The 17041-nt window shown below is 41.9% G+C and overlaps 1 protein-coding gene across 10 annotated transcripts in view; it reads left to right on the top strand.

Moving 5' to 3' along the window:
• The window catches only part of dtnba (dystrobrevin, beta a), a 493032-nt gene that overhangs the window by 69237 nt on the left and 406754 nt on the right, over positions 1–17041 (top strand). For all 10 annotated transcript variants that reach the window (XR_011340480.1, XR_011340479.1, XM_069886546.1 and 7 more), the window contains exon 5: positions 15845–15925. Coding sequence is in view for 8 of the 10 variants with exons in the window: in XM_069886546.1 (XP_069742647.1) it covers positions 15845–15925 (81 nt within the window). In the remaining 2 variants the exon portion in view is untranslated. The remainder of the gene's footprint in view (positions 1–15844; positions 15926–17041) is intronic.

Raw genomic sequence — 17041 nt, 5'->3', positions numbered from 1 at the left:
TTGTGGCTGGCCATCATGGGTTGTGTGGTGGAGAATGGACTGACCCTGACTGCATGTGCCCCCTGTTGGAACTTCCATTGCCCCATAACGTCAAGCCCTAGAAAAGGTGCTTGGGCTTCTTTTTGTATCACGCCCAGTGAATCCCGAATTATGTGGACAAAGCCTGTCCCCGGTTAAATCTACCACCTTACCTCTGTTGACAGAAGCCCAAGTGGTGTTCACACACGTCAAGGGCGATATCACCAAGGTGGTGATGTATGCTATGGATGAATCCATCCCCTTCCAGGTTGAGAGTGATGCATCTGACTTTGCCCTGGCTGCTACTCTCAACTAGGCAAGCAGGCCAGTAGCTTTGTTTTTCTGAACCCTCCAGGGCCCAGAACTTTGGCACTCAGCCATCGAAAAGGAGGCCCAGGCCATAGTGGAAGCTATGTGCCACTGGAAGCATTACCTGGCCAGAAAACCTTTCACCCTGCTGACTGACCAATATGTAGTTGCTTTTATGTTCAATAACAAACAGCGGAGAAAAATTAAGAACGATAAGATCCTGAGGTGGAGAATTGAGTTATCCACCCACTACAATGAGATCTTGTACCAGGAAGCTCAGCGAGCCTCCTGATTCCTTGTCCTGGGGACATGCACCAAGGTGCAGCTGGATCACCTCCAAATGCTCCACAACAACCTCTGCCATTCCGGGGCACAAGGTTCTACCATTTGGTTAGAGCGTGTCACCTCCCCTACTCAGTTGAGCTGACACAGGTGTCTGGTCTGTGCCGCGTGTAAACCCCATTTCTATTCGGCCAGACAAAATCCACCTCATCAAAGCCACCCACCCCTTCGAGCAGCTTTCGTCCACCAGCAGGAACATATACTTCCTGAATTTCTTTGACCAAATACTCCTGCTTTCCCTTCGCCATTTGCTGCCCTGACATGACCATGGCCACAGTCATAAATAGCATATTTACTCTGTTTAGATACCCCTGCTATATCCATAGTGACTGAAGATCCTTATTTATGAGTGAGGAGTTGTGCCAGTACCTGCTGGCCAAGGGCATAGCCACGAGCAGGACCATGGGTTATAACCCCTGGGGGAACGGCCAGATAGAAAGGGATAACGCCATCATCTGGAAGGCAGTCTTCCTACCCTAAGAAGAAAGGCCTACCCATTTCTCGGTGGCAAGACGTCCTCTCTGAGGCATTCCATGCCACCAGGTCCCTCCTCTGCTCCTACTAATGCAACACCACATGAAAGGCTTTTCTCCTTCCCCAGGAAGTCGGCTTCAGGAACCACACTGCCGTCCTGGCTGATGAACCCCGGGCCAAACTGTTCTGTTGGCATATCAGATGCCACAAGACTGGCCCTCTGGTTGTGAAGCTCCACCTCCTCTACGCTAACCCCAATACTCTTCAGTGGAGTACCAGACTGGGCAGCAGGACACTTTCTATCTGAGACCTGGTGCATGCAGGGGACCCCTCAACCAACCAATCAACATCCCCTCATGGTAACCTTGGCTAACTGGCCCCACTAATTGCACCTGACACAGCGCCCCAACCTCAGATCGAGCAACCCCACAGTCCTGCTACCCTCCCCCCTCCCTTCCCACCCAGCCACCAGAGACACAGTCTATTACGCAAGACACCGCCCGGGAACCAGCAGCAGTGCCACAGCAAACCTCGGATACAGTTTCAGACAAGACAACTAGACAGGCTGAACCTGTAATGAATATTGACTCACTTCACCCCACCAGACTTTGTTTCAAATGAAGGGGTGAATGGGGTGCAACCACTGTACTGCATGTATTGTATGAGCTGTCCCGCCCCTGAACCTGTGACTCCTCCCTCCCGGAAATCCCCATAAAGTCTGTAACATCCAAACTCCTCCCTCAGTATTTGCTTTGGAACTGGGCCAGCAACATGTGAGATGTGTTGATGTCTTAAGGTTATTAAAGCCTTTTAACCACAACTCTCTGTCTAATGTAGTTGATCAATAATGCAACAATGATACGATACGTATTTGTTGCACGATAACACATCACAATGATGTGCTTCTCCTGAAGTGAAATTATCTAAAATTATCCCAAATACTCACTGTTCCCCTCTTTGTAGCTGTGTTCCCTGCTGAATATTTCGAATATTTTGATTATTTGAAAGGACCAGTCAGATGCAGGTGAAGCACTGAGCTAAAATATAGAAAATTTTCAGTGGGACAGATTGTGCTGCTCGTGTACTGTTGATTAGCTGTGTTGTATAGTTTGCTGGTTTCAAAATTACATGCCTCTGGGCTGAAAATCAAAGTCATGTGCTTGGTGAGGCATCAGCGCTTCTGATATCCTGCTCAGTTGCTGGATTTGGTAATGAGCTCAGGGTGGAACTCCATCACCCTGAGCGAACTGACCTCAGCTTTCATATCCTGCGCCTCAGCTTTATGTCGGCCGTGGTGCAGACACCATAATCTCATTCATTTATTTGAAATGGATTGAAAGGGTCAACGTGTGTAAGTGGATTGTTTTGTTTCTTCACTTTTCTTAAAGTAATTAAGTATCTTCCACAACAAAAGACTTGAGGCCCAGTGTTCATTTGCAGATAATTCTGTTTCTGGCTTGGCTGTGAGTCATGGAGATTGATTGGACATACGGACTTGAAAGAAAAGCATCAACAGGAATGGGATCTGTAGTCTCCCATGTGTCTCCAGGAATTGTGTTTTGGGTGGAGTGGATAACTGGAAGGACCAAGCTGAATGGAAAATGATCTTGTCTATAATGTCGGAAAGGGAGAAAAAAGCTCCTGGTGTCTATAATATGACATGTAACATGTAAACACTTGCCAAATATTTGCGCAGACCAATTGCTTTTGCTTTTGATCTGTAAGCTTGCTATTTGTGGCTGATTTGAGTAATGGATGATAATATTCATTGTTGATCCTTATTGGTACTTATCATGTTCTGATATGATTGTGAATGATGCTATTTCATTTTTTGTACTCTTCACGAGCATGGTGTATTGATTATAAAACTGGAGGAGAACATCCCAGTCTTGCAATCATTGCCATAACTGATGTCGTGGATTATTTAGAATCACGTTGCAGACGGAGTGAGCTCCTTTTGAAGTTGACATCCTAAATTCAAAAGTCTTGATCTTGAGCTTTCAAATTGGAACAGAAGTGCTTCACTTATTTGGTGGATGATGTCAATTGCTTATTTCACTGTTGTCTCCTCTCCTACTCTGATGTTTGCCCAGATTAATTGAGGCTTGTCATGTTCTCGTTGGATTTTTCTTTTTATCAGTTAAATTATTCTCATTGTTGACTTGAAATCAATAACGGTTCAAAGAAAAGATGATGATTGTGTATCTATTTTTTTTGGCTGTTCTGATTGAATTTTTTTGGACATGAGGAATGCTTAAAATCATCGATTTTTGCAAGATTTATTTCTGCATGAAGGAAAAATGTTTGTTACAATTATTGATTTCTTTAAGAATGATTGAACATTTTGGATTTAATCCAAGAGTTCTTATGAAACAATTCATGTGAAATTTTGAAGGGAGCCATTCGATTTTAATTTTGTTTTGAAAAATTTAAAAGAAACCAATTCCCAACTTTGACAAGCCTAGAGTTAGTGGACCTGAAATATTGGAGCAGAAAATGACTAATTTCTTGATGTGAGAATACACGTGTCTTGAAATTATTCTCTTTCTCCTGCATTACCAAATCTCGTTGAGTGAGCGGTAAAAAGAACATAGATCAGTGCAGCACAGTACAGGCCCTTTGACCTATGATATCTCTTATCCATGTTTCTCTTACCTATCCTTCACCCTCGCTGAAACATGTAGTATTCATCTGCCCCTTCTACCCATATTTTTAACAGATCTATATCCTCCTGAATCATTTGATGACCTTCTTCACTAATCCACAGGTCCAGTCTTTGTTGGCTCCAAACGTACCATTTAGTCAGCTTACATTTTTGTTCAAATTGTATAGACACTTGAACCTTGTGGAACACCACTTGTCACATATCTGCAGCCAGACAAATAAAAATAACTAGCAAATTAACCTATATCCTCTGGAGTTTGGATCAGATTAACTTTGAGAAAAATTGGAGATATAGCTTTGAGAGTGCAATGAAAGGAGGGAACCTTGAAAAAGTTGCATTTTTGGAAATCACAGACATAGATGGGTGCTGTTTTAAGACTGATTAATGTTGGATTTTTCTGCAACAAAAAGACTGAAGATCAGATTGATGGAGTGGTTGCAGAATCTCAGCTGTGATTTCACTGACTATGGCTGCAGGCTTGAGAAGCTGAGTGAATACGAGTATTTTTCATGATCTAATAATGCCTTGAGTGATGAGGCTTTGTGCTCTGGTTGGTGGTTGTCAGCTACTTTTGCTATCTGCTGACATTGGTATTCAATTAAATAGGAGTTTTGATATTTTGCATTTTGAGGGAATTTTATACATTAAAAAATCAGTTTCTGAAGGTTCTGTTTGCAACTTGTTGATTGTAAGAAAATGCCAAACTTCTCCAAATTATTTGAAAGTTATTGTCTATTATATATCTATTGGACTATAATAGTTGGGGTCAATTTATTGTTATACAATGGCAATGAGGGGTTTGTAAGTGTTTTTGGATATTCTTTTCCTGGTTTAATAGCAGTCTGAGCAAAACAGTGACCGCACATTTCCTTTTTATTTATCAATGCAAGATTTGGTTCGTTGAATTTGTTTTCGCAAACTAAACTGTGGGTTATCAGAGAACACTTCTTGATTCTGTTCTCCTGTTCATGAACAAATCAAGTGTTGGTGTTGTTCATGTGTAAAGGTTCAGGCTGGTTATTTTTCATTTTTTAAAATGAACTGCCCCTGGCAGGAGTCGTACATAAAATCTCATATGAGTGATATTTTACTCAAGTAATACTTGATCAGTAAATGGCAAGATGCTCCTTTGTCTGGTGGTGAAATATTGATTAATCTTGATACAGTGAGTAATCCTGATCCTGTGAGCTCTTTGAAGAAGACATTAAAATGATTGTCATCAAGGACTGAACTGTTGATCTAATTCCAGTCTTAAAAACACACAACACTAACTGTAATGTCTGATAACAACTCACAGGAGGTGTATTAATTAAATATATGGAAGGGATTGAACCAGAGACTTTCTTGACTAAGTTTCAGCATTGCATAATTTGGATTATCTTGAAGGTTTCACTTGACCTTCAGTCTTCGAATGCATTAAATTATTTTGCTCAGGGGAGTGAGAGCAAGAGTCAGGGGGCCTTGGTTTCCTTATGCAGTCACACTGATAAGGTAGCAGAGAGCTGCTCATTATTGAATTATATTACCAACATGGCAAAATTAAAGCAAAGCTCCAGCTTGATTAATGACTCGCTTTTTCTTTTATCGTAATCTGTACCATTTTATTTGTCAGATTGAATGAAGCATGCAGTTGGTTAGATGGTGGTTAGATTAAAAGCACCAAATGCAGGCACCTGCCTACATTTTGCAGGGCTTAAGTCAGAAATATTGGTTATATATCTCTATATTTGCTAAATAAAGTTTGCTGTTTGACCTGCTGAGTTTCTCCAGTATTTATTGTTAAAACAAGCACCATGGCCTTCTTAAAGTACTTGGCTTTAAAGTATCTAAAAATTGATAGTGTGGCAAAAAACAATCATTTTATGTATGTGCATTCGAGAAATGTTCTTCTCATTTCTGTTTTGCTGTTTGGATTAGCTGGAAAAGAGCAGGCCTTACTGCCTTCCATTATGCCACGAGGAAATTCCAATAATTAGATCATAAGGCTTAGAGTATCTGAAGAAAATGATGCAGGCCACTCCAGACTACAAGCAATCAAATGGAGAATGGCTATTTTCAATGTGATGTAACAATATCTGGCTTGAGTCAGTTGGAATCCAAAGACTGGGAGTTGAACCTGTGGTTAACCCAGTGGTTCTCAACCTTTTTCTTTCTACTCACATTACCACTTTAAGTATTCCCAATGCCATAGGTGCTCTGCGATTAGTAAGGGATTGCTTAAGGTGATATGTGGGTAGAAAGAAAAAGTTTGAAAACCACTGTTTTAATCAAACCTAATTGACTCGTATTGTGCATGGTTTCAGAACTCCAAAGGAAATGGACCAATGACAATTTTTCTTCAGCAAAATATTTCAGTAACTATTGGGTCTAGAGCAGTGATTCTCAACCTTCCCTTCCCACTGACATGCCACCTTAAGCAATCCCTTACTAATCACAGAGCACTGAAGACGTAGGGGTTAAAGTGGTATGTGAGTGAAAAGAAAATGGTTGAGAACCACTGGGTTAAGCAATGGGAGGCCTTAAAGCTGGAGATTTTTCACTTAGAATTGAAATGCATCTTCATCAATTTGACATTTTTAAAAAAAATTGAAGGGCAGAATTCCCCAGATGATAGAGAGAACAGAAAGGAAGAAATGAAAGCATGCGACAAATGACAGGTTGTTGTAATGTTCCGTGTAAGTAAATAGGAAATAAGAGAGGGGAAGGCAGAGCCTTAGGAAGGACTCAGAGAGAATCCAAAAATAACAGTTCACTGCTGAACCAGAGAGGCTGTGGGAGTGGAGGGGGAGGTGGCAGTGTCCATGAACACAATGTTTGTAAGTACTCCTTTGTTTTCTCTTTCTCATCTCCATACTGGCTCAGGACTAGTAGTGTTTTTTTGTGTGTCTGAGGTGATACCACGGTAATGCTTTTTGTTCCATTTGTACTGCTTCTGTGTGTATGGCTGGCCCGCCTCCCTGCTGACAAACCCTGTGACTCCTCCCCCTTGGAATTCCCTAATAAAGGCGGTATCGCCCCCCTCCAGATCAAACCCTGGAATCAGGCCAGCAACGAGTGCATGTGCAGTCTTAGGGGAATAACAGCCTGTCGTTTGGTAACTTCGTCTTTTGAACTTATTGATCGCATATCAATTTTATTCCCCTAAGTTTTTTTTCATTGCAATGGACAAGTTGCTGAAGCCGGACAAGCTGGACATCAATCTGCAATTGCCCGAAGCCCCAGACCAATTTCAAGCTCTGGCTACAACATTTCAACAATTTTCTGCAAGCCTCCACTCAAGTCGTGGGATCAGACAACAACAAGCTGCATCTACTACGATCGCAGGTCAGCCATCACGCCTAGATAGTATAGGGCTGCACTACGTATAAAGAGGCAATGAACAAGTTCCAAAACCAGTACAGGGCTAGGACGAACTAGGTATACACGAGGTGTCTCCTGGCCACTCGCAAACATCATCCTGATGAGCCTCTCGAAGAATATTTTTGGGTCCTGCGTGAACCCTGGCAAGCCTGTGGCTGCAGGGACGTTACTCAAGATGTCTATACAGATGAGCTTGTCTGGGCTGCCTGTGTAGTAGGCTTCTGGCAGACAATATTCACCAGCTGCTGCTGGAACAGGATGAACTGACCTTGCAGAGGGCCTTCGAGATATCAAAAATGTTGGACATAGACCTCCGTAACACGGACTCACTCTTCTGACAACGCAGCCGCCTCATGGGGATGCAGGTGCCGCGACTTCTTTGGGATGTGGGGTCCAAGGCCACTGCTATGCAGGGGCACTACGACTTCACTTCATCTGCTGCTGAGCACCCTAAGTGCTGCTTCTGTGGCCAACAGACGCACCCCTGGAAGCACTGCCCAGTCAAGGAAGAGGTATGCTCAGGATGTGGAAAAGAAGGGACACTAGCACAAAATTTTCCAAGTCCAGACGTTCTCCTTCCCCTAGCATCGCTGCGTGTGGGCAGTGGAAGCAGCAGCTGTCTTGGCCAGTGTCACTTTCACCATTGAGTAACAGTACCAATGAGTAACAGTACCAATGAGTAACAGTACCAATGTCATTTGGCCAGCAGCAGCACCGTGTGTGCGCCATGGAGGCCGCCATCTTACTGGTCTGGATGGGACAGCGATTCGGACAATCACCTTGCACTGGCATTGATCACACTCAACCAAGACAGCCCTCACCAGGACACCCTTTCGATGATGGATGTGGAGGTAAATGGTAACCAAACAAACTGTCTGTTTGACAGCGGGAGCACGGAGAGTTTTATGCATCCTGATACCGTGAATAACTATTCCCTCATGATGAGCCCGGCGAGTTGCAAGATCTCTATAGCCTTCAAATCCCACTCGGCAGAGATCTGCAGCTACTGCACCGTGACACTGACCGTACGTGGCATGAAGTATATAAACTTTAAGTTGCTTGTAATGCCACTGCTCTGCACGCCCGTGATCCTGAGGTTAGATTTCTGGTGCCATCTCAAGAGCGTCACTATCGGGGTTCAACAGGCGCCATCAATTCCCAAGGTTCGCATCCACCAATTTTTAAACAGTTTGTCCTTCCCTCTGCTTGTAATCAAGCGGCAAACCATGGTCTGCCCACTACATCCAACCTGCGGGCTGTCCACCCTCCAGATATCTCTCCTGCCCCATTTGCAAATCTCACCCCCAACTGTAAGCCTGTCGCTACGAAAAGCAGGTGATACAGCCCAGGAAACAGGGTGTTCATCAGGTCAGAAGTAAAATGGCTTCTGGCTGAGGGGATCATTGAATCTCGTACTAGCCCCTGGAAAGCCCAGGTTGTGGTGGCCAAAAACATGGAAAAACTCCGCATAGTAATTGACCACAGTCAAACTATCAACTGCTTCATGCAGCTGGATGCATACCCCCTTTCCCGCATTGCTGCCGTGGTGAATCAGATAGCCTAATACGGGATATTCTGCACCATTGACCAAAAGTCTGCATACCACCAGCTCCTTATCTGGCCAGAGAACCGCCAGTACATAGCATATGAGGCTCTGCCACTTCCTATGGGTCCCCTTTGGAGTCACCAACAGAGTCTCTGTTTTTCAGAGGAAAATGGACTGAATGGTGGACCAGTATGGGCTCAAGACCATGTTTCCCTATTTGGATAATGTCACCATCTGTGGCCATGACTTGCAGGACCACGATGCAAACTTAGAAAAATTCCTCCAAACAGCCAAGGCACTCAATCTCACCTATAATAAAAACAAATGCGTGTTCCACACATCACTTCTGGTCATTCTTGGCTGTGTCGTGGAACATGGAGTAATTAGCCCCGATCCTGACCACATGTGCCCTCTGTTGAAATTCCCACTTCCCCACAGCCTAAAGGCCCTGAAAAGGTGCCTGGGGTTCTTTTTGTATTCTGCTCAGTGGGTCCCCAACTATGTGGACAAGGCCTGCCCCTGGTGAAAGCCATCTCCTTCCCCTTGTTGGCAGAGGCTTGGGCGACCTTCACCTGCATCAAAGGAAACATTGCCAAGGCCATGATGCATGCCGCGGATGAATCCACCCAGTTCCAGATGGAGAGTGATTTCTCCAACTTTCCCCTAGGCCCTTGTTGAGGGAGTATGGCATTGGAGACGCTACCTGGCCGACAAAAGATTTACCCTACTGACTGACCAACATGGAATCGTTTTTATGTTTAATAATAAGCAGCGGGGTAAAATCAAGAATGATAAGATTCTGAGGTGGAGAATAGAACTCTGGTGAGTCTGTGCTGAATGCAAACCACACTTATACCGTCCTGACAAATCACATCTGATCAAGGCTACCTGCCCCTTTGAACTCCTGAGCATGGATTTCAAGCTGCCCCTGCCCTCCTCGAACCAAAGTGTACTTTCTTAACTTTGTTGATGAATACTCCCGGTTCCCATTTGCCATCCCCTGCCCGGACATGACCACGGCCATGGTCATAAAGGCACTGCGCAATATCTTTGCTATATTCAGGTACCCAAGTTGCGTCCACAGCGACTAGGGGGTCCTCCTTCATGAGCAACGATATACGTCAGTACCTGTTGTATGGAGCATCGACACCAGTAGGACCACCAGTTACAACCCCCGGGGGAACGGCCAGGTGGAAAGAGAGAATGCTATCATTTGGAAGGTAGTCCTCCTAGCCTTGAACTCGAAAGGCCTGCCTGTTTCCCATATGCAAGAGGTCCTCCCTGAGGTGCTCCATGCAATTTGGTCCCTCCTATGTACAGTCACCTACTCCACACCACATGAACGCATGTTTTCCTTCTCCAAGAATTCTGCGTCATGGACCACGCTGCTATCCTGGATGACGTCCCCAGGACCAGTCTTGCTTTGGAGGCACAGTGATGCCATAAGACCGATCCACTGGTTGAGAAGGTCTATCTCCTCCATGCCAACCCCCAATGCACCTATGTGGCGTACCTGGATGGACATGATGACACTGTCTCCGTCCGGGACATGGTGTGCACAGGAGATCCTGAGATTGCCACTGACCACCCAATGAGCCCCACCACCACAACTGACCACCACATACCTTGGTGCCCAACCTTGACTCCTGCCCCATCCTAGTCACTGGACATGCAAACTGCCGACACGCATGACATTGCCTGAGCACTGGCAGCTGAGCCACAGCCAGCACGATGGCGGTTGCAGAGACCAAAAAGATTACAGGACTGGATGAATTAGTGTGGACACTGAACCTGCTCCACCCTGTTGGACCCGCTTCACCCTGTTGGACCCGCTCCACCCTGTTGGACCCGCTCCACCCTGTTGGACCCGCTTCACCCTGTTGGACTTGCTTTTAAAAGAGGGATGATGATACCATGATGATGCTCTTCCAATTGCATTCTCAGTGTATATGGCTAGCCCTTCTCTGGTGACTTGCCCTGTGACTCCTCCCCCTTGGAATTCCGTAATAAAGGCAGTTACGCCCAAGTCCTTCCTCCAGTACGAATCTTGGAATCAGGCCAATCGCATGAGTGCGTGTGCAGTCTTATGGGAATAAAAGCCTGTCTTTGGTAACTTTCCGTCTTTGACGTTATTGATACCGTGTCAGTGTCTTTATGTGGCAAATAAAGGAAGACAAATTTTGTGGACTCAGAATAAATTGAATCATGAATTGGGAATCTCTGCAAGCACATGGACAGGAAATATGTTATAGAGCATGCCAGAGAAAAATGAGTAATTTACACAAATCTTTACTGAGAAAGAAGGCAGTGCTGTAGTTTCAGGAAAGGTATTCTGAATGGTTGAAAAATTCATCATTCTGGTGACCAACATCATACTCTCAACGCAGGTACTCTTTTCTGGTCAGGAAGACATGATCAGGTGGACTGAGGAAAAGTTTCAATGAGGAGCTCAAAGCCTCCTTAAGTAAAAAAAAATGTCCGACATCCACACTGACTCTTGGGAATCCCTGGCCATGATTACTCAGACTGGAAAAAAAGGAATCTGGAATGGCAAAGGGAAACTGGAGGCCAGGCTTGAAGAAGCATTAAGAACTCCTATATTGGTTGACAGACTGCCCACTCTGCTGCCCTGTCAGGGACCTCCTGCCCTCTGTGTGTGGAAGTGTCAGCAGTTCTCCTACATTGGCCCCATCATTCACCTCAGAACTCACGAATGCTCATGGAAGAAGACATTCTCAATCCCTCAGGTCTTCTAAAGAAGAGCTATTTTATGAGTTTGTTTTGCATGGTTTGAACGAATCATACTGCTTTTTTTAAATAACAATTTGGTCATGTTTGAAATGTCCAAATATCTATTTGCAATTAAAAAATCTACAAGTTTACAGCAAATTTTGTTACTGTTGTGCAAGTCCCCAGGATTTTGAATTCGTAAGATAAACTCCATGATGATGGAGGGGGGATGATGGTAATAAATAATATAGTTGTCTGTTCAGGTGCAATCAAGCAGAAGGTAAGATGTGGGAAATCTCTGAAATGCATTTACTTTAATGCTAGGAGTATTGTCAGGAATGTGGACGAGCTGAAGGTGTGGATAGACACTTGGCAGTGGTGGCGATTAGTGAGACATGGTTGCAGGAGGGATGTGACTGGCAGCTAAATATTCTGGGATTTCTCTGCTGTAGGTGTGATAGAATTGGAGGGGTAAGGGAGGTGTGGCATTGCTTGTCAGGGAAAATATAGCAGTGCTGTTGCGAGATAGATTGCAGAACTCATTATTCATTGTTATTTGATACTTGTAGCTCGATATGCATTTATTTTGTTATTATTACCATATGCACCTATGTATTTTGCATATGTTAAAGCCAATAAAAAATTGAAAAAGAAAGGAATGTGATTTCTCAGAATTCAATTTGTTCTTGATCATTGAACAACGAACACCCATATTCTGTTTATTTACAGAGTTACTTGATGTTAGCATTCAACATTCTGTGCCAATGTTGTGATTTGATTATACAATAGAAGTCCAAAAATCCGGATGGCTGAAATCTGGGCCAGCCGAAGATCTGCACTTTTCAAAAATTTAGCAGGCTTTCGTGTGTGTGCATTCTTGTGTAAGTACCACAGATGCACAGCAGCAACAGGTGACCACGCTGAAGACAGGTAATCTTAACACAAAGAAATTCATTTGTATACTGTATTTTTCTTTAACAATGTTCACTTTTAAACAAAATTTCAAGCATTACGCATTTTTCAATGTAGTGAAAACATTTTATGTTTACACTTTTGTCAAGTATTGACTTTATTTTTCTTTAAAACTGCTCATTTTGTAAATGAACCATGCTGTATTTGCAAATTAATAAACTAACAAAATTTACTTGTTCATCTCTTCTTTATACCTCCTTAAATGAGATTTTTAAAAGCACTGTCGGTGAATCTGGAAAATCCAGACTGATCTGATATCTGAGCAGACTGGATTTTTGGACTTCTACTGTATACTGATGTAGAGGTGATTATTTCTAGCTCTTTTTCAGGAAGAATGTTTTCTTTTCATCAAGTCTGGTTCTTCAATATGTGATTGGTATTTGAAAGAACCAAACTCAGCTGAAGAACAATGTCAGACTTGGAGAATCTAGAAGGGCAGACATGACAAATGATGTCATATATGGATGGTGAAGTCTTGACTGTGGAAAGAAGTAACTTTGAAGAAGGGAAGAATCCTCAAGTTCCTTGATATTCAGGAAGGAGTGAGTTGTGGATTGTAAAATCTCAATGACAATTTTAAATTCTTCATCCTCTGGGTTTGTAAGTTTAACTGGACAAATTAATCATTGGTTTTGCCACAGAATGTATCCAGTTGTTTTAGGTATTGAGATGTACAGCTTTTGTGAGACATTGACCATTTTAGAACCATTGGTTCCAGGTGAATAAAAATAATATTAAAAATATCTGACAGGGTTGCTGAACAATATTTTTAACCTACATTATTCCTTTATAAATTGGGAATAACAATTAAGAATAAAAAATTCCTCTCTCTCAATATGATGAGTCACAAGGTAGGAAATGTGTCATGTTCATGCATATATTCATAGAGTATTTCAATGAGACAAGTGTTGCTTGGGACTGGGGTGGTTTGAGACACCAGTTAAGTTTATCAACTGCAAATGAAGAAAGCTGCAACATCCCCTTCATACCACGATGTGACAAAAAAAATAGATATACTTCTATTTTCATACTCTGTGACATTTCTTGTTTTTGATTACTCTCCCCTCTTAAAATGGAGCAAACAATATTAGTATTCCCTCATTTTTATTATTTCAATTCTCCACATTTTGAGTTCAATGAAAGTAAACGAATTTGCAGTGAGTTTTGAGGACACAGCTTGATGCTATAATGTTTTTTGGATCAGTTTACTGAGTGTTGCATCATTTTGCAAAATGATTTTGCTGCTGACGACATCAGAGTGTGTTGCCTCGCCAGAGGTTATGTGAAAGAATGTATTTGGCTATCCTGGTACATTGTGTCCTTGCACTTTCAAACACAGAGGTGGCATTGAAATTGACACGCCTATGATCAAAACTTCTTCAATGAAAGTGGGGCTAAAGCAGAATTAATTTTTCAACAGATCTGTTGAAGCAAACTAAGATATCAAGGTTTTTTTCTGTGGGGTGTTGGCTCAAATAATACTGCCAAGTTATGAAACAATTTCAATACATATCGTGGAATTTGTCTTATATTAAAATGAGATACCAAGATATTTAACTGGAACACCAACAAGGACGCTTTTTTTTTCAACAATCCTATTGATGAGTTTTAACTCTTTCAGATTTGGAAGAAACACACTGAAATGCACATGATTGGTGGATTTGAGATTTGAGTTGAGGTTCTGCAACAAAAATATTTCAAACAGAAGCTAAACTGGTGGGTTAACGAACCATTTTGAAATACCGGGAAGGTCGTTCACACTGAACCAAGAAAAATGGTTCTGTGCGCCCCTTCGCATTACCTGGTAGCGCAGAGCAAAGGGTGACCTCCAATGGTGACATCCTGAGTGACACTTTGAGCGATGACGAACCTATCCTCCCAGAATTCTATGCAGCAGACAGACTGCTCCATGAGTGCTCTGGGCATACAGCCCTTTCATTATGCCAAGGCACTCTAGGACATGGGGGCTTTAAAGGAAAAGACAGCTAGTTCCTTGCCTGTCCTGTCTCCCTGTCTCTCACAGACATCCATCTATCTATCCATTCTTGATTGATGTATGTACCCACTTTGTTGTGTGTGTGTGTGCGTGTATTTCATCCCTGCTGCGACTTTCCCACACTCGCTATAAATTGTGCGCATGTGTTTTTTTGCTGCTACCACTTTCCTATGCTCACTGTGTGTGTGTGTGTGTGTGTGTGTGTGTGTGTGTTATCCCTGTTACCATTTCCCCATGTCTGTAAGTAAGTTTTAGGGGGGGGGGGCAATTTTTATGCTTGCCATAAGCACAATTTTCCCTAGATACGCCACTGATCCTTCCACATACACGCACCACCCACCCCAACACACAAACCCAACTGCTGGAGGATAATGGAGCAGATAAAATCATTGAAGAAAATAATAAACAATAGAGATGACTGAAATAGTTGGGAGCATTCTTGCTGCAAGCTAAAACAGAACTTTTGAGGTATACTATAATTCAGTTTTTAATTACATTGTGGGTGTAATTTCCGACACTCTTATTCATGTGTTTTATTCCTGCAATGATTTTCTGATTCTGGAGTGGTTTATATCGGTCGGCACAACATCATGGGCTGAAAGGCTCAAGCTGTGCTGTACATAATGTTTTAATTAAGCATGAATAATTTTACAAGATCATAATTCATTGATCAAAATAGTGAATATAGAAAATTAAATGCAAAGTTTATGCCTTTTTAAATCATTGTTATTTAGAAGAATATCTTTTGTTTCCTTAACGTTCCTGAACACGTGCAAGAATGTCATCAACGTGTCACTAATTGGACCCAGCATACCTGGTGTCCCGTTCACATTGGGCAACCCAGTATGCCGATTCATAACGATTGGCAATGATACATCCTCTCAATTACTGGGTTCAAGTACCAGTGTGAAAGGGACTAAAGACAGAAAAATGTTTTCAAAAATGTATTCAAATATTTTAAGCCTCTGGAATTGCCTATCAGCCAAATCTGTATTTTATCTCATTTTAATATACTTTCTTCAAATCAATTGCAATAAAAAAAGATTTTAGTTGGCTGAATATTGCAAGTTGAAGCTGCATACAAAATAAAAGATTGTTATGCCAGTTGGCTATTGAAGTATGTTGTGCAATGCAAAGTATTAACATGATAAATGTGCATGGAAAATCTCATTTTTATTCAATCTCAAGAACTGGATTTAAGTCAAAAACTTTGGGGGGATGGAAATAACAATGTTGAACTCCACTTCATCACATGTTCTTAAAAGTAATTTGCTTTTCTAATTTCACTGTTCAGTAAAATGACTTAAATATTGCTCTTTTATTTCATTGATAACAGCTATCAATTCTCTTGGGAATGTAATTTAATATCATTGTGTACCATCAGGAGCTTGGCCACTTTGCAGCTGTTCCTAAGATTTGTTTTTCATTGCAGGGGCCCAAAACTATGATGTGATCAGACTTTCAACCTATCGGACAGCATGCAAGCTGCGATTTGTGCAAAAAAGATGCAATCGTAAGTATGAGCTCAATACAAGATTTGAATTTACAGGTCGAGTTTGAATCAAAGTTCTAAGACTAGAAATCTGCAGGACACGTAGCAAGGATTTCTTGCAACCTACTCATTTCTTGAGGATAGAACTCATCTATAAATTTTGCACCATATAAGAAACACCCATATAAAGCTTGTTAGTTTAGAAATAGTACTACAGGTCTTATTTAACTTAGAGAGATGTTGAATATCTTTGCGTTTTTGAATTTTTTGTTCATATAAAAAAATGCGATCTTCAGAAGTTTTTAATGTTTCTGGATTTATTTTTTTACTCAGTAATTTAGAGAAGTCTGACCTTGTGATGGATGGATGGATCTTGTTTGTTCATTATATGTCTCTTCTGTACCCACATGACAAAATGACATGGAAGGGCATGGGGTAGAAATAGATCCCAGTATATTATCAAGGATTGCTGAAGCAATGTACTGCAAACTCTTTTAATTGAGGTCAGTAATGAGCACTCTCTACCTTGCAGCAAATCAACAGCAAAAGGCAGTTTGATTATTATCCCTTCATTTTTGTGGGTATTTGCTGTGAACAAGCTGGTCGTCATTTTTCTCCATTCCAATAGTAGAAACCTTATATTTAAAAAAAAAAGTGTCAGGATATTGGAACTTCTTGAAAGAGGTAAACATCAATATGGCTGTGTCTTTCAGTTTGATTTAAACTGAGTTTAAAATGAAAGACTGAATTTTGGATGTAGCAGGAAATGGTTGTTTTTCTTGTGCTTTGTCAGCTCAGAATTCACAATACCATGTAATGTGTTAGAGTCCAGAGGACCCCAAAAACCAGCAGCAAAAGATATGCACCACAACACAGGGTTACTTAAACAAAAATTGTTTTTAATTATATTTGAACAAGAAAACAGAATTAAACCTTAACATTACTTAACCTACCTAACTACTTAATCCCCCCCCCCCCCCAATACTAAGTGCAGATGTGTGTAATGTATATTTAAGATTAGAAAAGTTCTTTGGATCACAGTCCAATCTCACTGGTTGCAGCCAATTTTTGTACTGTGCACAGAAGTTAGCATTAACAAAGTTCACCAGTCTTTGGTGCTTAACAGACAAATGGTTA

Source organism: Narcine bancroftii, chromosome 6 (assembly GCF_036971445.1).
Source record: "Narcine bancroftii isolate sNarBan1 chromosome 6, sNarBan1.hap1, whole genome shotgun sequence".
Taxonomy (NCBI): Eukaryota; Metazoa; Chordata; class Chondrichthyes; order Torpediniformes; family Narcinidae; genus Narcine; species Narcine bancroftii.
Note: the sequence above shows the minus strand (reverse complement) of the source record. Positions and strands in the feature narration are given on the sequence as shown.